This window comes from Molossus molossus, unplaced genomic scaffold, assembly GCF_014108415.1.
Source record: "Molossus molossus isolate mMolMol1 unplaced genomic scaffold, mMolMol1.p scaffold_m16_p_11, whole genome shotgun sequence".
NCBI lineage: Eukaryota > Metazoa > Chordata > Mammalia > Chiroptera > Molossidae > Molossus > Molossus molossus.
In genome coordinates, this window is record NW_023425346.1 from 73,604,598 (window position 1) to 73,627,236 (window position 22,639).

At 33.2% G+C, this 22,639-nt stretch overlaps 1 protein-coding gene across 5 annotated transcripts in view; it reads left to right on the forward strand.

Moving 5' to 3' along the window:
• Nucleotides 1-21,877, forward strand: part of LNPK (lunapark, ER junction formation factor) — a 78,340-nt gene extending 56,463 nt beyond the window's left edge. For 3 of the 5 annotated variants that reach the window (XM_036254524.1, XM_036254528.1, XM_036254527.1), the window contains 5 exons: nt 2,856-3,068; nt 10,754-10,859; nt 12,128-12,198; nt 13,637-13,807; nt 21,541-21,877. In XM_036254524.1, the coding sequence (XP_036110417.1) occupies nt 2,856-3,068; nt 10,754-10,859; nt 12,128-12,198; nt 13,637-13,807; nt 21,541-21,791 (812 nt within the window). In that variant the 3' untranslated portion in view covers nt 21,792-21,877. Of the gene's footprint in view, nt 1-2,855; nt 3,069-10,753; nt 10,860-12,127; nt 12,199-13,636; nt 13,808-15,615; nt 15,699-21,014; nt 21,048-21,540 lie in introns of those variants that run through there. The other 2 variants (XM_036254526.1, XM_036254525.1) reach the window with 2 other exon arrangements.
• The last annotated feature ends 762 nt before the right edge of the window (nt 21,878-22,639 follow it).

The following is a 22,639-nucleotide window of genomic DNA, read 5'->3' on the forward strand; positions in this document are numbered from 1 at the left end:
GATTTAGATTGTATTGCTAGCTATTTTTAATGATTGATTTGTAACTCTTATTGGGGTGACATTGGTTAATAAAATTATAGCAGTTTCAAGTGTACAGTTCTATAACATGTCATCTATATATTGTATTGTATGTTCACCACCCAAAGTCAAGTCTCCTTCCCTCACCATTTATCCTATACCCTTTTCTACCTCCCCCTCTTCCCTTTTCCTACTGTAATCACCATACTGTCTTTGTTACCTGCTTTTCCTTTGAAAGGGATAAAACTGTTTTCTCCCCTCCCTGGCTCTTCTATATAATTTCCCCCCACCTTGTCTACCTAAATTTAAATTTAGAAACTATTATGCCAAGTCTCTTTTATGGAATGCTAGACAGGGTGTTCTTTGCTTACTAGTTAGTTATAGACCTCACCTTTCAGAGTACATGAGTGATGTTAAAAATGTGCTTTGGTTGGTTTTCACAGGGTAAATGCACATTCAGAGGAAGCAGTTTCAAGCCTTTGTTCAAGAAGTGAAAAGATAGTAGTTACTTTTAATACAATCTAATGCATGTTAAACTTTGGAAGAAAATGTCATTTTTTTTTAAGTTGTGGTTTTATTTGAAAATCAGCTAAAAATGATTTATAGTATTTGATATCTTGTTTTTAAAAATTAATTTAAATGACCAAATCTTAATATGATTTTATTGATCTTAGTACCTTTGTAGCATTTAATGGGTTTCCTAATGTGCAACTACCTTTTAAGGTGTTCCCTGGTGATTATTAAGTGACCAGCTAATTTGTAGGAGATGTTAGGATACAATTAGTCCAGGTAAAATCTGAAAATTTCTATGTAAATTGCATGGAAAATAGCCAAATATAAAGACAGTTCCATTTATATAATGATGACATGCTTGTAATTTATTATTGCCGTGGCTAGGTTAGAGACTACATTAAGAATCAGTGAAGCCCTGGCCGGTTTGGCTCAGCGGTTAGAGCGTCCGCCTGCGGTCCGGAGAGACCCGGGTTCGGTTCCCGCTAAGGGCATGTACCTTGGTTGCAGTTTGTCCCCGGCCCTGGTTGGTTGTGCGGGTGGCAGCCACTCGATGTGTCCCTTTCACATCGATGTTTCTCTCTCTCTCTCTTCCTCTCTCTCCCTCCCACTCTGTCTATACAAAAAAAAAAAAAAAATGGAAAAATGTCCTCGGGTGAGGATAAAAAAACAAACAAACAAAAAAAAAGAATCAGTGAAAAACTAGTTGGTCCCAGTAATTACAGCTCATTGGTCATTTGAAAATACTTAATTGCATGAAAACACTGTCATCTGAAATAATATGTATTCAATAAATATGAGCTATCAATTTACAGATATTATCTTATTTAACCTTCATAACAATTCTGAGTTAAGAATAGACTTAGTGAAGTTAACCCATCTGAGGTAATGTAGCAACAGCCAGGATTCTAACCAAACCTTTCTGACCACAGGGCCCAGATTACTAACTAGTAGGTTAGTAATGGTACCTAATAGTAAAGAATATTTTTTTCAGCATTTCTATGACTACTTTAATTACTTCATAAATTATTTGATAAGTCCAGAAGATACTTACTCACTCATTTCTTTGAGTTAACATTGTTTTTATCTTCACTAATTCTGGTAAACATCCTTTCTTTTTCATAAGTTAAGCAGGATTACTATAAAAGACAACACAACACATCTGATGTCACAACGCATCTGAAATCTGATGCAAAGCTGTACTTTTGATTGCAGTGAACTTTTCATGAAAAATCTTTAACTGTCAATTAAAGTCCAAATCTAAAGTATTTTGCTTGTGGAAGTGTGCATTTTTACCAATCATGTCAATTAAAATTTAACTTCTTGAGTTTCAGCCTACTATTTCAAGATTTGCAATAATTTAATGTGATATGTAGAATTAAAAAGCTTAAAGTGCTTCTTTACCTGAGATGTTACCATCAACATTCAAGTAAGGTATTGGTGGGAATGGGGAATGATAGAACTGAATTTATGTTATCGAGTTAGGGGATCATAAAACCTTCTGTAAAGGGCCAGATAGTAAATATAGTGAATGGCTTTGAGAGCCATATGGTCTCTGTTACAACTACTCAACTCTTAAAGCAGCCACAGACAATATGTAAACAAAAGAGCATTATTGTGTTTCAATAAAACTACGAAAAGAGGCAGCAGCCTGGATGTGGCACATTTACCAACTCGTTACAGAAGATCTTGTAATTTCTGCAACTAAATATAAGATTTATTTATGGTAATACATTATTTATGCTGCATGGGAATTTTCCTTTATTGAATGTATTGGGGGGAAAAAAACTTACTAAGAAGATAGCAGTAGTATAAAGGAGAATGGGCATGGTACCTAATAGTAAAGAATATTTTTTTCAGCATTTCTGTGACTACTTTAATTACTTCATAAATTATTTGATAAATCCAGAAGATACTTACTCACTCATTTCTTTGAGTTAACATTGTTTTTATCTTCACTAATTCTGGTAAACATCCTTTCTTTTTCATAAGTTAAGAAGGATTACTATAAAAGACAACACAACACATAATTGGGTGACGATTTTATTTTATTTGAATTTATTTTGAAAAAATGATATCAGTAGATAGACTGAGATCAGGCTTGTGTAAATATATGCAGTTGACTTGTAGGTTCAGAAATGGAGTACTCTGTTATAGTCAGTTTTCAATGTTAAATTTTATAGATTTCTTTTTACAAACATTTTTGGCCCTACAGATGCCTTTTGGTGGCACAAAACTAAATTAAATGTTGAGTAATACTTGCAGTATTGGCTAATGTGGTATATTGGATATTAAATGTAATATATACTTTTTATTCTTATTCTCAGAGATTCGTCAGCGAACGGCAGCTCAAAGAAACCTTTCTCCAACACCAGCAAGGTCTAGCCAAGGCCCTACTCCACAAGTTCCAGTATCTCCTGGACCAGGAAAGGACACTTCAGCCCCTGGTGGACCCCCGGAAAAAAATGTTACTGCAGTTCTATCATCAAATGTATTACCAAGACGTCTTGGATCCCCTGCTACTTCAGTGCCTGGAATGGGTAAACAGAGCACTTAATGTTATTTACAGTTTATATTGTTTTCTCTGGTTACCAATAAAACGGGCCATTTTCAGACAGTATGGAAATGGCATTTCATTTGGAAATAGCAGAGCAGTTATCTGATTAAGCAGGAGTTCCATATTCAATTAGCCATAACTCTTTACAGCTGGCACCTTGTGATACTGAAACCTATTTCTTGAGCTCATTTAACTGTTATGGCTTCTTTGTTTAAATGGCAATAAAACTTTGTAGTATTCTGTAGTCAACAGTATAGCATATCTTTTTATATTCAGCTTTAGAATGACTCCAGATTTATTTAAAATGGGGATAGAAGAGAACACTTGGAATATGCTTTTTGCTACACCCTTCACATACATTTTAAAACATGACAATTAACATATTTCAAGGAGAATATTTTTTTATCGTGGTATATAATACTACTATTGTTAATATGGACTGGTATTAATGTTTTCTTTTTTTAAGCCAAAAGAACCTTAGTATTTTCTGACAGATACTTTAGCATAAAGTCCTATTAAATTAACATATTTTCTTTATTACTATTTCATTCCTTTGGATTCTCCTTTTTTTAGTGTGGCATATCACTAGGTGAAGATCTTACTTTCAGAGCCTAATAGATTATATTACCCTGCAGTTTTCATTTGGGGTGTGATTGGGATTTGGCAGTACACTGCTTTAGCAGATCACATTATTTTATGTAGATTTCCATGTAAGTCTTGAATATGATTGTAAATTATCTTATTTTAGGATATTTAATTCTAATTTAAATTATTTTGGTATTTTTATGACTAATTACTATCGTAATTTATAATTTTAAGGCTAGACAGTAGTTAATATCAGGTATTCAGGACACTTATGTAATAAAATCAATAAGCAATCTAAATGTTAATATTACAGTAGATTGTTTTTCCTGCTATTCCTTCAAAAAAGCAGCATAAGATTTTAGAAAACTATTAATTTATAAACATTAAGAAATCTGGCTGAAAATTAAATGTATGCAAATCATATTTTTAAAAACAGTTATTAAATTTTTTTTTGTTTATCCTCACTTGAGGATATTTTTTTTCTCACTGATTTTGAGAAAGTAGAAGGGAGAGAAGGAGGGGGAGAGAGGAAGAATGAGAGCAAGAGTGAGAGAGCGAGAGAGTGAGAAACATTGATGTGTTGCCTCCCTTACATACCCCGACCACGGAGGCCCAGGGATTGAACCTGCAACCCAGGTGTGTACCTTTCTGGGTACTGAACCTGAGATCCTACCATGCAAGGGCTGATGCTCAGACACTGAGTACACCAGCCAGGGCTAAAACAGTTATTGAAAAAATACTGTTAGACTTGACATAAAATTATGTTTCTTAAGGTAGACATATATTTTGTGAAATTGAGAAAAATTAAATTGATTGAAAATTATTCATATTTCAATTGTTATCTGACTGATTTGAGATACCCATGATTCGTAAAGTTCTGTTTAATGAAATAACTTTTTGTGAGAATGTATTATATACAGTTGTGTATCGAACTAGTTTTAAAGAAATAAAAGTTTAGCAACTTACATAAAGTAATAAAAATTGTGTTTGCACATGTAAGAATAGAGTTTGAAGGAGTAATGACTTAAATTTTGTGATCATGTCAATATAACATATTTTACTAAAGTTTTTAATTAGTTTCTGTGTAAATGACTGTATTTAGGTTGTACATTGCCAAAAATATGAATGAGTTAAGTGATTTCTTACAGAGAAGATTAATAATTCATTTTTTCATTATGCCATATTTGTGGAAGAGAATCAATTTAATGTGTATTACCACAGGGCTTCCATATGTTTGAAAATTAATAACCAGCAGGTAGTTGATAATTTGCCAAGCTATATAAAAATGACCACTATTCCTACAATGATTGTGCTTGATGTTTGTATTAATTACTGTTGTCCTTACCAGTATGAATATGAAGATATGTTATTTTTCAAGTTACTAAGTATGTAAGGGTTTTAAGATATTTTTATCAAATCTGTTGTTTTATTTATTCAGATTCCCTTAGTGGGAACTGAACCCGAGATTCTCTGGTCTGCAGGCCGGCACTCTAACTGCTGAGCCAAACTGGCCAGCACTTGTTAAAAATATTTACATCAATTTTCCTTGTGGATATAGGTCAATAGTGTTTTTTTCTTCCTTGTAATTTTTTTTGTATCAATGTAATGCTGGCCTTTATGAAAAGTATTCCCTTGTCTTCAGATTTATGGACAAGTTTGTATAGAATTGGTATCATATTTTTCTTAAATGTTTGTTAGAATTTACAGGTTGAAACATCTTGGCCTAGTGTTTATTTGTAGAAGAGTTGTTTTTGAATTAAAATTTTAATTTTTTAAAAAGAAAATGACAGACGAATATCCCTTATGAACATAGATGCAAAAATTCTTAGCAAAGTTTTAGCAAATTGAATAGTTATCTATATCTTCTTGCATGAGCTGTGGTAATTTTGTAATCTTTCAAGGAATCTGTGTCATCTAACATAAAATTATTTGGCATAAACTTACTCATAATATACCCTTATTATCTTTTTAATATCTTTACAATTTAGATTTATGCCATTTCTCTCATTCTTTATATAAGTATTTTGTTTCTTCCCTCTTTCTTTTTCTGATTACCAATTTTATTGATCTTCTCAAATAACCAGCTTTTTCCATTATTCTTGTGTTTTTTAATTTATTTGTTTTCTCTCTGATCTTTGTTTCTTTTATTCTGTTTACATTAGGTTTTATTTGCTGTTCACTTTTAGTTTCTTAAGTGGAAGCGGAATTCATGGATTTTAGACCTGTCTTTTGTAGGTGTTTAGTGTTATAGGTATTTAGTGTTACAAAGATTTCTGCTTAGCTGCATATTATAATTTGATGTTTTTGTTTTTTTTTATCCTCACCCAAGGACATTTTTCCATTTTTTGTACAGATAGAGTGGGAGGGAGAGAGAGGAAGGGAGAGAGAGAGAGAAACATCGATATGAAGGGACACATCGAGTGGCTGCCACCCGCACGACCAACCAGGGCCGGGGACAAACTGCAACCGAAGTACGTGCCCTTAGCGGGAACCGAACCCAGGTCTCTGCGGACCGCAGGCCGACGCTCTAACCGCTGAGCCAAACTGGCCAGGGCTAATTTGATGTTTTTAAATATTTTATTTATTTAAAAATACTTTGTAATTTCCCTTTGTACTCTGGATTATTTAGATGTATATTATTTCATCTCCTAATATTTGAAGATTTTTCTGATGTCTTTCTGTTGCTGATTTTTAATTTAATTCTATTATGGCCAAAAATATATTTTGTATTACTTGAATCTTCTTAAATGTATTGAGATTTGTCATCTGTCTTAGAATATCTATCATCTGTTTGGGTAAATGTTTTATTTTCACTTGAAAAGAATATATAGTCATGTGCCACATAATAATGTTTTGGTCAACGATGGACCACATATGCGATGGTGGTCCTATAAGATTATAATGGAGATGAATTTCCTGTAAGAAATGGGAGGATATTTGGTTCAGGAGAAAATTGTTTTCTTCGATGGGAACAATATCTGTTGGTCTTGGCAATAGATGCCCTCTCACTCTGAGAACCTCAGTTTTGAGTGTACAGATTATATTTCAGTCAGCCACTGACCTGTTTCAGCACAGAGTAGCTGTTTTCCCTAGCACTGTGTATTCAAAGGGTACCACAGCTCTCCCAGATCTACCTGATGGTGTTCAGAATACATTGCTATAAATTCTTTGTTGAAGAACTAAGATCCTGTACAAAGACACAGGTCCACAGGAGCTACCTTAAAAAGTATGAAGTGCTGCTGCCACTTGAGTAAAAGCTTTCTGTGATAGTGTGGAGCCAATCTGTTCCTGAACTTTGGAAATATCTTCAGGTCGTAATGGTGTAAAGCACAGATAAGTTTTATTTCTTCCATCAGTTCAATGCCACATAGGGTCAATGGAACCAAAAACAAATTTCCAAAGTAAAATTACTTCCTCAATTCTACACTCTCTCCATGTTTAACATTCTATTTTTTAAGTGAATACCACAAAGTTCCTTAATTTGACCACTGCTCTAACATGCAGTAGCCAAAACATTGTTATGACAATCCTTTAAATTCCTTTATTTCTTCATCTGATTTCTTATTTTTACTGATACTCAGGCCACCTTTCACTCCCTCCAAACAGTCACTATTATGCTGATCTCCTCGATATTTCCAATCAGTCAAGCCTATATCCCTGTTCATGGAGAAGCATTGACCTCTTCAGTGGTCTATTTCTGACCCTATTTGAAGGAAGCAGGGGGAGGGCTTGAGGAACAGTGTTTATAAAGTCTACATTTGTATACAGTAATATTCTAAGCCTTCACATCCACTCACCACTCACTCACTGACTCACCCAGTTCAATTTCCAGTTCTGCAAGCTCCATTCATGGTAAGTGCCCTATACAGGTGTGCCATTTCTTATGTTTTATACCATATTTCTCCTTTAGTTTTTCTATATTTAGTTACACAAATACCATTGTGTTATACTTGCCTATGGTATTCAGTACAGCAATGTGCTGTGCATGTTTGTAGCCTAGGAACAATAGGCCATATTATACCATATAGCTTAAGTTAGTAGGCTATATACTGTCTAGGTTTGTATAAGTGTATTCAATGATATTTGCACAATGATGAAATCGCCTGATGATGTAGTTTTCAGAACATATTCCTGTCATTAAGCAATGCATAACTATATGCTGTTTCTGTTGGGTAGAGTGGCTATACATGTCAATTAGGTCAAGTTGGTAGTAGATAGTGTTATTCTATATGATCACTATATTACTGATTTGCTGTCTGTTTATTCTGTCAATTATTGAGATAAGGCTGTTGAAATCTCCAACTATAATTGTTTATTTGTTTATTTTTGTAATTCTATTTATAGTTATTGCTTTATGTGTTTTAAAGCTCTGTTATGATGCACATATATATTTAGGATTGCTATGCCCTGTTGGTGAATTGACTCCTTTGTCATTATGAAATTACTCTTTTCATCCATGAAAATATTCTTTGCTCTAAAATTTACTCTGCTTGATATTAATACAGCTACTACAGATTTCTTTTAATTAGTGTTAGCATATTTATATATGTTTTTCTGTCATTTACTTTTAACTTATTTAGTCTTTATATTTAATTTTTTTTGCCTCATAATGAGACTATTCAGGCCACATTCATTTAATGTAATAATTGATATGTATAGGTTTGAGTTTAAATGTTCCGTTGTGCTATTTTTTTTCTATTTGTCCTATCTATTCTGTTATCTTTCTCCTCATGTTCTGCCTTCTATTGAATTGAGTATTTTTTTTATGATTTCATCCTATATTTTGTGTTGCATTATTAACCTTGGGATTTACAGTATATATCTTTGATTTATCACAATTTATCTGCAAGTGATAGGGTACCAAATCACATATAGTTGAAGAATCTAACAACAGTATACTTACATTTTTTTCCCTTCCTGGCCTTTGTGCTATGTCATACATTTAGCTTCTACATATGTTATAAGCCCCACAACAATTTATTATTTTCCTTTTAATCATCAATTATATTTTCAAGATTTAAAAAATAAAAGTTTTTCATATTTACCCACATGGTAAACCATTTCTGGTACTCCTCTTTTCTTTGTGTAGATCCACCTTTTTATCTGGTGTCATTTTCCTTCTGTTGAAGGACTTTCTTTAACATTTCTTGTAGTGGAATTCTTCTAGTGATAAACGATTTTAGTTTGTATGTCTGAAAAAGTCTTCATCTTTGCTTTCATTTTTTAAGACTTTTTTCACTAATATGGAATTCTAATTTGATAGTTTTCCCTTAGAACTTCAAACATATTGTTTCATTGTCTTCTGGCTTGCTTATATTTCTGATGAGAAATGTGCTGTCATTTCTACCTCTGTTTCTCTGTACATAATGTATGTTTTTCTGATTGCTTTTAAGATTTTCTGTTTATCACTAGTTGTAAGCAATTTGAATATGCCGTGTCTTATTGTAAAATTATGTTTCTTGTGCTTAAGTTTTGTTAATATTTTTGGATCTATGAGTTTATAGTTTTCATCAAATTTAGAAAATTTTTGTACATTATTTTTTTAAATATTATTTTCTTTTTCTTCTCCTCTTCTGGACTCCAATTATATTAGTGTAGACTGCTTGAGGTTCTACAGCTCACTGATGATTTTTTTTATTTAAAAATATTTTTAGTTTTTGTGTTTTATTTATATAGTTTCAATTGCTATATCTTTACATTTACTAATTTTTTCCCTGTGTAATGTACAAACTGATGTTCATCCAACCTGTGGATTTTTCATTCGAGACATTTTAGTTTTCATTTGTGGAAGTTTAGTTTGGGTCTTTTAAATTTTTTCCATTTCTCTACTTAACATTGAATCTTTCTTCTAGATTCTCAAGCATATGAAATATAATCAAAAGTGTTTTAACATATTTGTCTACCAATTCTTTTATCTCTGTCATTTCTGGGTCATTTTTTATTAATTTTTCTCATTATGTGTTCTATTTTTCTGCTTATTTGGATGTTTAATAATTTTTGATCTAATGCCCGACATGAGTTTTACCTCATGTTGGGTATTTTTATATCCCATACAAAACTCCTCTTGATACTTAACCAGTGGCCTGTGAATTATGAAGTTTTCCACTCTGATTGGAGGAAATAGGCAACATGTTTGGCCCTATGTGAGCTACTGTTGTTACCTTTAATATTTGGGGGCAGTTTTCTCTGTCCTCAGGTAGTTTCCTCATGTGCATGTGTCAGTCAGTACTCTGTTGAATAGTCTGAAGATCTTTGGTGTTCTTGCTCTGTGCATTCTTTTCTACTCTTTCCTGTGAACTCAAGCTGCTGTGGCTTCCCCAGAGTTTCAGTTTATCTCATCTCAGGGAGACTGATTCACTTCACTTGGGTTTACTCTCTGAGCTGTTTCCTGGAAATTCTAGGCAACAAGCTGGGGCAGTTGTAGGGCTCATCTTACTTGCTTTTTGTCTCTCAGAGATCTTTATCCCACATTGCCTGATATCCAGTGTCTGTAAAACTGTTGCATCGTATTTTTTGCACAGTATTTTAGTTGTTTTAGGTGGGAAGGTAAATATGACCCCTGTGACTCTAGTATGGTCCAAAGTAGAATTCCTTGATTTATTATTACATACACTTTGAAGACACTAGGCATTTTGAAAATTAGTTTGTCTAGAACCTCTAACATTGTTTCATGTCTTTGTAGATTATGTTAATGGTTCTGATATAGCACATATTTCAACATACTTTTTTTATAGTGCAATCTTTTTTTTTTAATCCTTATCTGAGAATATTTTCCCATTGATTTTTTTAGATAGAGTGGGAGGGAGGGAGAGAGAAATAGTGATGTGAGAGTGACACATTGACCTGCACAACCCTGACTGGGGCCAGGGATCAAACCCATGACTCTTCGGTCCTCGGGCCTATGCTCCAACCTCTGAGCCAAATCAGCCAGGGCCAGTGTAATCTTTTCAATGAAAATTTGAATGCTCTACAGAGATATACAAGAATCAATGTTATTTTTGTTTTGTTAAAATCTTTGAAGTTCTAACAAGCATAGGTAGTTCTTGGTAAACTGAATTAAAATTTATATGTATTTTATCCTAGGTCTTCATCCTCCAGGTCCACCTTTAGCAAGACCCATTCTCCCCCGAGAACGAGGTGCTTTGGATAGAATTGTTGAATATTTAGTTGGTGATGGTCCACAAAACAGGTAATGTTTACTTGCGTGCTAAACAAATAAAAATGAAAAAACAGTTTATTGATCATGGTGTATATGTTGTGTGTGCACGCACTAGATTTCTATAGTTTTGTGACTCCTGTTTCCTTATTTTAAAACACGAGAGAGTATTTTAAGCCCCGCAAAAGAGTACATATTCAATTGTTTTTTTTTTCAGCAGGAGTTTGAATAAAATATATATATATATGAAAGTATATATATTTTTCTATATTTTATCTAAATATTTGATACACACCATCCACATATCACAGAAAAAATATTACAGCTCTACTATATTATAATCCTACTCTAAGGTTATTTTTAGAGAAATTGATTCATTTCAATAAAACTTTTAAACTTGAAGAGCATACAGATAATGAAAACTTGGTAGGTTGTAAGAAATGGATTTTTATAGATGTCATTACTGGACTTGGTGATGATGATAATTTTAATAACAATGAGGACAATTCACATGTATTGACACTTAATTTTCAAAATGTTCTTTCAATTATTATCTTATTTGATTCTTACAATAATCCTAGGAAGATAGGTATTTTGTGAATGAAACTATTGTCATAGTATAGACAACATATTTTTTTAGGATAGTAGAGTAGATTTTGACAAGGCTATTGGTTAATATTATAAATTTAATAAAGGGACTAGAATTTAAAGTTTGTATAATAAATTGTATGTTATTCAAAACAGAATGTCATTTAATAGGGCCAAATATTTTGTTAAGAACACACACATAGAATAGAATGAGTCTATAAATAGAAAGTGAGGAAGATGTTTAAGTGTAACTGGGATAAATATAGGAATTATAATGGACAGAAATTAACCTTTGGACTGAACTAAACAAAATTAATTTATTTACTATAAGACTTCTCATTGTGAATCTCTAAGAGGTTCCATCTTTTCCAGTCTTATCTGACCACACACTTGGGGTCTATCATCCCCAGTAATATATTTTAGGAAATACTTAAGTGTTCTATTACCAAATGTTCCTGCTAACTTAATAAAGATATGTTCATTTGAATGTTGCTTAGTTTTTTAAAAATGTGCTGGATATATTATATTTTAAAAAGGTTGAAATTTTGGCTGTGTTTAAAGAGTGTTATTTATTGTTTATTAAGAACATCTAATCTGCTATGACATATTTAGCTATGTTAAAATATAAATTAGCCCTGATAGCTAAAGTAGCCTCTCCCATGGGCTTTGTAGGCATTTGTAACTAGTCTTGTTTATTTTTCCTTTTGGTATAGGTATGCCCTTATATGTCAGCAGTGTTTTTCCCATAATGGCATGGCGTTGAAAGAAGAATTTGAATACATTGGTAAGAAGTATTAGGCAGTTAGATGTAAATATTTTACTCTCAAATATTTCATTCTATGCCAGTTCCCATGTAATGCCATTTTATTTTTGCTACTGTTTCTGTGTATATCGTCAGGCATAATATCCTTATTTTAGAATACAGAACAAAGCAGGAAAGACAACTTAGATTTTTCTCATAACAATGTACAATCTCTAGGCCAGCCGTTCTCAAACTTCACTGTGCATCAGAATAACCTGAATAGCTTTTAAAAATTGTGATACCCAGGGCCCACCTACAAAAAGTCTGCTTTAATTGATCTGGGGTGGGGTTCTAGGCATCAGCATGGTTTTAAAGCTCCTCAGATGATTCTCATGGTGTTATCGATGAAAGTAGGGTATCCCTTTCCCCACTGAGTGATAGGGATGGATCCTTATGATAACTCAAGAAAAAGAATTTTCTGAGTCTTACACAGGAGGATGAGTGATTTTTATTTGCATGGAATTACATCTTTGCGTTTCTTAAGTCCTATTTCCTTCAATCCGGTCCTGGAAGAGGTGCAGCTGGGGATTCAGTAGAGCTAAAATTCAGTGGAGTAGTGCCCAGAGTTTCTATTCCATGTTAGAATTGGGTCCGGTTTAGCATCAGGTTTGTTGCAGTCCATTAGTCCATTTTGTATGGGGGCTGGTTGGCTGTGAGCGATGTGGACGAATGCAGGAGCATGAGAGCCCTGCAAGCCAGGAGTCAATCAAGAGGGAGTCAGGAGCCAAGAGAGCGAACTTCTCTGTTTAGGGTATTAAATATCTTAAATCTTCCCACACTTGCAGTAGCCACACCTTCTCTAGCCAATGATCTGTTCCTAGGTGTGACTGAAAGTAAGTACCTTCCCTATTTTACCCAGACTTTATAGGGAATGTGTCTATTCTCCACCCTGTTCACTCCCTTCCCCCAGCTATCTGTGGGGCATAGTCCTGGTGAGTGTTACACTGCAGCTTCCTGGCAAAGCTGCACAAAGGACATGCCTATAATATTTGGGCTTCCCTTTACCTCTTTCCTGTTATTAATAACTAGGTTTATTACAATGGTATCATTGGTAGCCACTATTTAAAACTATTGTGTTAAATTAATTATGTTTCTCAAGTATGACATACTATATTTTCTTGGGCAAATGAGTGAGGTTCTGCGTTTAAAAATACCTAATGGTTTTGGTGACTAGAAATGTAATTTCTATAATACATTTAGGTCACTATTAATATTGTTTTGTTATTAATAACTGCTTTAAAATTAGCATTCATTAGAACACTTGCAATAATATTACTAAAACCATATGTAATTTCATAAGGGATATATAGCTTTTGAAGGGTTGACTATTACAAAAGTAATCTTGAGAGTTATTTGATTAGTCCTTGAGTTTTCTTTGTTTTATGGTTTTGTTTATTTATTTATTTTTAATTCTCTGCAGCTTTTCGATGTGCCTACTGTTTTTTCTTGAACCCTGCAAGAAAAACCAGACCTCAGGCTCCAAGACTTCCAGAATTTAGTTTTGAGAAGAGACAGGCTGTGGAAGGCTCAAGTTCAGTTGGTCCCTTGCCTTCAGGAAGTATGATTTCATCCGAGAACCAGATAAGTGAAGGTATGAATATGTTAATTAAAAAGTTTTGTCTCTAAATAATGTTTGTTATTTAATAATAACAGCATAATGCTTTTATTTTTTGTTTTTATTTATTTTTTGTTAATCCTTACCTGAGGATATTTTTTCATTAATTTCTGGAAAGTGGAAAGGAGGGAGAGGGAGAGAGAGAGAGAGAAACATTGATGTGAGAGAAACACATTGATTGGTTGCCTCCCACACGACCTCAATCAAGTATGGGATCAAACCTGTAACCCAGGCACGCGCCATGGATCAAGAATCAAACCTGCAACCCTTCAGTCTGAGGGCCAGCACTCTAATTGCTGAGCCACCCAGCCAGGGCCAGCATAATGCTTTTAAGTAAGAAAGGATTTATCAGATTTTACAGCATTCATAGATCACCTATTGCTCTGATACAGTAGCCTCCTGTGTCATTGGTAATGATGTATTTTAGTTTTAAAATACAGGTTATATCTTATTAAGCAACATCCAGCAGTAGCTAGGTAAACATTGTTTATGAAGTAACCTCTTCTAATAACCATTGAAAGGTTTGATTAGTAATATTTTTATAGAATAATTTTTTAAATTTATTTAAGTGAAGCAGATTATGAGAATTATGAAACAACTATAAGGGTAAAATTCTTACAAAATTTGTAATTAAACATTGATAAAATAGGTTTGTACTTGCAACTTAAATTACTAGAAGTTACCAGAAAGCAGAAAACTTTGGAATTGGAAAGTCATCCTTGCATCCTTTAGATGACTATGTTGATAGGATTGGTGTTCCTTTGAAACAAACAATTTATCTTGGGCCATGAGACTGACATGGCTGGCACATACCTTATTTTAGAGAAATAAAATTTATCAGAATTCATTGGGTTTTAGACCTTACTTTGCAGTTCTATTTTAGGAATTCTTGAGGAAGTTTTATGAAAAAATAGAAAAAATGAGTTGGAAGTTCTGACTATTAAATGCCAACTATTTCTTGCTGTTAATATGAAGTGAGGAGCTGTTTGTTAAGAAGCTCTGAATTATGAAGATTGCTAAAATTATGACACAGGCCATGATATTTTGGTGCTATGCCTGATATAGAAAAAAAAAATCCATATTGGAATTTTAGTTCACATAGTTTATTTAGCAATCAATAGTCATCCTTTTAATTTCTAGTAATTATCATTTACATGTATTTGATTTCTTCTTTATAAAAGCATTTAGTAGGGGAAAATTGCTGTAACTGAGAACGAGTCAGTGAATTTTCAGATATCAGAAGTATTTTATGAAAATTTGTGTGTCTTTTATTTTAACTTGGAAGAATAAAATAACCTGTGTTGACTGGGGCTTGGCTTTGGCTTAATAACAAATACCAAAATGAATTGGAATACAGATAGCCATGACAAGAGGCTTGTATACTTCCAAAAATGAGTCGGTGCATTCGTCTTCTCCAAGTCTGCAACATCAACTTCAGACACAATATCAGATCTTTTCTTTTGCTTAAGTTGTGCTCAGAGCTGCATGCTGTCACACGCAAATCATCTACCTTGCCATCGCGGCGTCTTGGAACTGAAAAATGAAAGAATTTCTTACTGAAGATGCCTAGAGGAAAAAGTGAAGTCCTTTCCATGAGTAACCTTGCTTAGGAAAACTAAAGTGAATATTTGAAAGCCAATAGTTGGGACAAAAAGAAAAAGAAAAATCAGCCTACAAAATAAAAACCTTGATAATGAATCTAGTGCTTTATATCTTCTGCTAAGGTCAACATGGATAGTTAGCAAACAACACCCAGCTATACCTTTCCTTCTCATCTAATCTAGGAGGAGCAGTACCCCAGATGTCTCATGTTCTGTCAGAAATCTCCGGAATGAAGTCTAACTGGCTCATATTCAACCCTGATAAGGTAATATTAATAGGTGAAGACAAAATTTGAGGCAGGGTCTGATAACTTCGTAGTGCTAGAAACTGAAGCAACACTTGCACTTCATTAAGATAATCTTTAGGGTATAACTTTTTCATACTTCTCTTTGGATTCAGTAAAATGGCTATGAGCACCTTTTACTTCTTTGGCTTTCCAGAAGACTGAACTTTTCTCCAAGACTCCTGTCTCAACACTGTGATGCACAGTTATCAGTTCTAAGCTGGATTCCTTTAATAAACTACTGAAAGTATTTCTGATGAACAGAAAAACTGCATTTGTTTTGAACATCGGAGGCATATCTTTATAATTAAGTTGAACTATTAATCATCTACTTACTCTCTGTGCTGACAGCCAATTGACGGCTTAGATTCTGATTTCTACATTCTTGATGTAAGAAACTTAGGATCTGAAAAAAAAAAGTTCCTGCTATAATTTTTATATTTTTAAGTATTGAAATAACTCCTTGATAGCAGTAAAAGCTGTAGGAATTAGGTTATTGAATTTACAGATGGAATGAAAAGGTAACTTTCTTCCATCTGAATTTTTCTTTCAATAAATATTTAAAACCATTTATCTGAATAAATTTTTAACAAGACACCTTTTAAAAAATCTATGATGTGAGACTTTGAAATTAAGTTTTTTTCTTGATTCTGCTACCAGAAGATTCTGTATTTAGGATGACGCACAAGGCTTTTGAAATTCTTGGACCACTCTTTATAACAACATATGAAACCTTGGAAAGTTTTCATCAAAGATGGAGACCTAGAAGAAATTTCTCCCATTAATAGCTCATTTGAATTCCTAGGTTTTTTTTTTCTAGAATTGTGTATAGAAAATGCTTTGGGCCCTGTCCGGTTTTGCTCAATGTTTAGAGCGTCGGCCTGCGGTCCAGAGAGACCCGGGTTCAGTTACCGCTAAGGGCACATTCCTCGGTTGCAGTTTGTCCCCGGCCCTGGTTGGTTGTGCAGGAGACAGCCACTTGATGTGTCCCTTGCACGTCGATGTTTCTCTTTCTCTCTCTCTTCCTCTCCCTCCTTCCCACTCTATCTGAACAAGAAATGGAAAAATGTCCTCGGATGAGGATAAAAAAAAAAAGAAAATGCTTTGGTAATAGAGTGTTAGAGAAAAACAAAAAATAAGGACAATGGGTTGTTTTTGTGTCTAAGAACATACTAGATGTGGTATGCCAAAGTAATGAACTGCTTTTGGTTCCTCGGTTTCTTTTATGGTTAAATGAATAGTACAGTAATATTTGATCTGCTAAGCCACAAAGTAGTTTGTCATTTTGCCTTAAAAAAAAAATGCATTCCAAAATACCTGATATATAGATTTTTTTTTTTAAAGATATGGTAAGAGAGTATGAGGTTTCTACATTGTTAGTATACTAGTCCAGTGATTTTAATCTAGTATGTTTGAAAAACATTAACATTATTGTTTTATTGCTCAGTTGTATTTGTCTAGATTTTATATAATTATTTTAGGAGAAAATAGCTTTTATTAAACTGGAAATAAGTTGCTAATAATGAAACTCATGACGTCTAATCAATACTATCAAAAATAACAAGTAAAATTTATATAAAGTGAAATTTATCTTGGTAATTATATTTTTGCTCTTTCCTTCCTTTTTTTTTAATCCTCACCAGAGGACATTTTTCCATTTTTTTTGTTGTTCAGGTAGAGTGGGAGGGAGAGAGAGGAACAGAGAGAGAGAGAGAGAAACATCGATGTGAAAGGAACACATCGAGTGGCTGCCACCCGCACAACCGACCAGGGCCGGGGACAAACTGCAACCAAGGTACGCGCCCTTAGCGGGAACCGAACCCGGGTCTCTCAGGACCGCAGGCCGACGCTCTAACCACTGAGCCAAACCGGCCAGGGCCCCTTCCTTTCTTTTAAGCAGTATACTTGTTACTATTAGATTATATTGAACTACGGAAAATTCTACTTGTAGTATTGTTTGTTATGATGCCCATAAATTTTGTTGAATTCTGTATATTTACTAGATCTGAAATGCATACACCTTTATATATATTTAATTATGTACAGATTACTCAAGAGGTAAACTAAACTGTAGTCTGTTTTTGCATACTTATTTTAGACATAGAGATCTTTTGACCTTCAGAAATACCTTCACCAAATAGTTTTTATATCATTGCTTAATAATGACATTCTTACTCATCTAATGGATTTGTTCACCAATGGTAAATAAACAGTATTCTGTGTAGTGAATGTGAGCTATTTTCTCCTCCATGGTTATTATTTAATATAAATTTATTCATTGAGCCACTGGGTTGAGTTTGAGGTAAAATTCATGTCTTTGTACCTTAAAATAAATTGACTGTTTTTCTAAGACAGAAAAATTTTGTAAAAACTTTTTTGTTTAAAACCTGTAAGTTCAAAGACAAATTGTCTATTTTAATTTAACAGATTTCCTTTGGGAAAGTTTTATAGTCTAAGTGAGTACTGATGTGTTTTCAAGGCAGATTTTTGTTGTTGTTATAAAAAGGAATAAAATGTAAAGAATCTAAATGAATTTACTAAAATAGAAGGGGTTTTTAAAGGCATAATCTAAATACAATGCATTTTTCTGTGAAAATTATATATTTTCTTCAGAATTATATAACATTGTTTTACTAGACTATTCTTTAATTCTCTTTGAAAATTATTATCTCTAAAATACTAGAGTAAAAATCTAAAGGTAAGTTGATGTTCTTATAAGTTTTTGCATGTATGTGGTTTATTGGTGAGGCAGTGGTATTAGTTTTACACTGTTTTATGATTTTGAGTTGTCCAGTTGAGGCTTTTCCCAGACAACTGTAAGTCAATTTTTACAATTTGGTAGAAAAAATTTCTTTCTTAAGATTATTGGGGTGGGAGAAGGGAGGTGGTAGGAGTGGGAAAGAAACAAATTTTATGGGTCATTTTTATATTATCACATTGCAATATATTGTTTTCATGCCAAAGTTGATTTTTTCTTTTTTTAAATTCTCACTCGAGGACATGCTTAGAGAGAGGAAGGGGGGGAGAGAAAGAAATATCCATGAGTTAGTTGCCTTCCGTATGTTCCCTGATGGGATCACACCAGCAACCCAGATATATAGGAATTGAATCGGCAACCTTTTGGTGCCAGGGGCGACATGACGCTCAGCCAACTGAGCCACTGCAGCTGGGCAAAAGTTGATTTTTAAAATGTTCTTAAAGATGGAATTAGATCATTCAGGAATTTTGTTTCATTTTTAGTCTAAACAGGTGTGACCCTGAAGGCTGGTTTCTCTTTTAGTATTTTATGTCCAAATATTGACATCTTCTCATTAAATTACAACTTCACAGAAAAAATTTATTAGAGTAGGCAAATGATACTATCTCATAGACATAAAGTAAGTACCTTTAGAATACACTTAGTATTATAAAGCTCTATGGTTTAGTTATTAAACTGGTATTTGTTCTTGCACACCTAGTTCACTTAAATTTTGTTTGGATGACTTCTCACAAAATAACATTGGCATCCAAGCATTGAATATTTATGTCATTTAGACTAGCCGATACCTGTATTATTGGCATCATGGCACATGCCAGTTTTTTTGTAGTATTATTGCTATTAAAATCACTTTTCTGCAAATTAACCTGAGAGAAGAAAAGTAGTCATTAATAGGCTTTTTGATTATTTTTAAGTATTACCTATCATTTTACCAGTTTTTATTCTTCCATATAGTCTCTGAAATACAACACAGTATTGATGATCAAGCTTTGTATATGGTGTCGTTTTCTAATTATAAGAGCACATCCACCTTTATAGACATTTAACTTTTTAAGTATGGTAATTCTGCTCTTTGTATTAACTGCTCTTTTAAAATCTAAGAATTTAAAATTAAATGAATTTGAGTAGCGATGTGTTGCTGAAAATAGTTCTGTCACAGAGCTTTAATATGATAAACCATTAACTTGGATACCTCTCCTGTTCAGTACAGAGGTAGTGTGTCTGACAGAATATGACAAACTCTGTGTGCCTGTATTCACTCAAACACATTTACTGGCGAGTTAAGTCATGAATTCTGAGCTTTTTATTTATTTACTTTTTTCATTTTGTTTGGCTTTATTGGTTTGTTTCAGAAGGCTTACTAAAGTATAACAAATTGTAAAGTTTTTGGCAAGTAAATTGCTCAATGGCCAGAGAGTTATGGAAAATCACGACTTAAAATTCTATCCTGGATAAATTTTATGAGGGTAGAGTCACAAACGCTTGGTGACTCCTGAAGCTTTCTACTGAAGAACTTACTTGCCAGTGTAGCAGAAATAATCTGTACATGTTCATAGAATTTCATTGGCACTTTCTGCTTTTCCTTTGTGCACTGAACATTCATTCAAATAACAAACTCAAATGATCTATGGCTTTTTACCTTGGATTTTTGTAAGATTTGAAGTGATATAGAAATGCCATTTTAAGTTCCTTTTGAGATAAAAATAGCATTTTTGTGACATTTGACACAATGTGATTCGAGAACCATTCCTTACTACTTTTTGTGATTATGTGAAATTTTTATACAGTAAAACAAACCTCATTAATTCTGATGTTCCTAACTGTATAATTATGGCTCTTCATCCCATATATAAAAATTGGAAAAAGTTTGCAATTAATTCTGTAAACTAGAGTCTAAAATATCTGTTTATAGAAATAATTCTTTTAAAATATTATTAGTTTTGGCATAGAGTGTATGAGATATAATTTGTATTATTAAAACTGATATGGTAAACCTACAAATTTATAAAACTTCCATGTTAATGTGTGTGTGTATATATAGCATATAATTTATTTGTAAAACAGTTACATTTATTTAGCACAACATACATGTGCACACACATTCACACATACTTTATAAGGAACGAAACTAGAACTTTGTACTAATGTAGATTGGCCTTTCCTGCAGAAATTTTGACTCAATAATGTTTATAATATATCATAAGGGATCTTCTGTGAGGGTAGGAAAATCTGCTTATTTGTTTAGATGATGTGGTTTAACCATATTTTCCTAGCAAGAATATTAGTTGCTGTTTATTATAAAAATAAGACTGCTCCTGTCATTCCCTCCTCCATCCCATTCTTTAAATGTTAAAGAATTATAGGGACTTTATCAAATAAAATTGTTATTATTATTAAATTATTAAGAGGTTTGAATTTAATAAAAATAAAAAGAGAATTTAAAGGGAACACATTTTCAAGTAGGAAACAAGACCTTTAATTAGTTTCTGTTATAGAGGCAGGGACAAAAGACCCTTCCCTTTCTCTCCTTACCATTCTAGGTATGTAGAGTATTCTGATCCAGAGTTTTAAATCCTGAGGATTTGTCTTGCACAGAGGGATGAGGGGAGACTTGTCATGTCTTTGGAAAAGGTAGATCCTGACCTTATGTCCTTGGATAATAGAGATGAAAATCAGTGTGGGAAATAGCACCACCTAAATACATGCACAGGTACATATTTACACATTGCTCACAGGGTTGCCTAGGCAGAAGGGAGACAGTTTCTTCAGGAAACATAATCTGAGAGTTAATACATTTGCTTTGTTTGTCGGACTGTTGTCTTATAGCACATAATTCTATTGGGGCTTGGTTTGATCATTCAACTTTCAAATGCATCGTTAGGAAAATTCCTAAATATTATGAAAGTTTCTAAATTTTATGAAAATATGGGGCTTTAGATACAAGGATGTTTATGGATTTGTTTCCCACAAATTGGTTTTTTTCTTCTTTCATACTAATTTATATACCTTATTTAGCAATTTTAACATTTGGATATTCCTGAAGTCTTGACTTTTTTGTCTTTTCAGAATCTTTAGAAGAAAAAGATGCTTCTGATAACACTACAGAGCAGACAGAGGACAAAATAACAGATACAGAGCAGACAAACGAAGTGATTGAAAAAGCATCTGACACAGAGGAACTAGAGGAGAAGCAAGAAGAGACTGAGAAGGAGGAAACCTCAATGAATGAAGCCAAATTAACAGTTCCCGGAGCTGATTGTATTACTGATTCTGTTCCGAATCCTGAACTAAGTGGAGAATCTTTGATGACAATGTAGTAAATGCTTCCACGTGCCTTCAACTGGATATATGTAGTTTTGTTGATGTCAGTTATTGCTTTTTATTTGGTGCTTTTTTTTTTTTTCCTCTCTAAAAACATGGCTTGTTATCATTTAAAGTCAGATTGCCTAGCTATTTCAATATGTCAAACTAGGCATTGTATCTACTAGGCATTAAAACTAAAAGCAAGTGATATCAGTAAAGTAAGATCCTTTTGAATGTACAAAGACCCACACAGTTTAGACAGCTTTTAGAATTTCTTTCTGTTCTAAAAGTAAACAAACACGAGAGCATTCTCGTTTTCTATTTGTGTGATCTGTAAATAATATCCATTTTGACATAGGAAGAACTTGGGTTAGGAATAAATTCTAATGGTGTTTGTTTTAAGAAATGAAACTTAATTAAGATTTTTACTACTTCATCATTAAAAACGGATAGAATTTTTACTCTCAAGATATTTGCCAGGGGGAAATGTCTATTTAAGCATTTACATTAAGCAGTATGAAAGTTTTAACTGTAACTATACAGGTACTGGTAGAAGGTCTCAGTAAGAATGCAGTTGAACAGTCAAGTGCAGTGTTTCTTTTTGGTGTCTCTTATTTTGCAGCTCGGCCAAAGGCACATAATGTATATAATTAGTTTATGTTTACATAATAACATATAGGAAATATTTCTGCACTTGACTGTAACTTGAATTCTGAGCATTATTTATACTTGTAAAGTAATGATATTTTAAGTGAATTTTGTGCTGTGTGTATTTTGTTAAGGAAAATAAAGATGATCTGGCAGTAGTTTCTTTTTGTTAAATATCTAGACTTCCTCAGACAGAATCTTGGTGGATGACTTA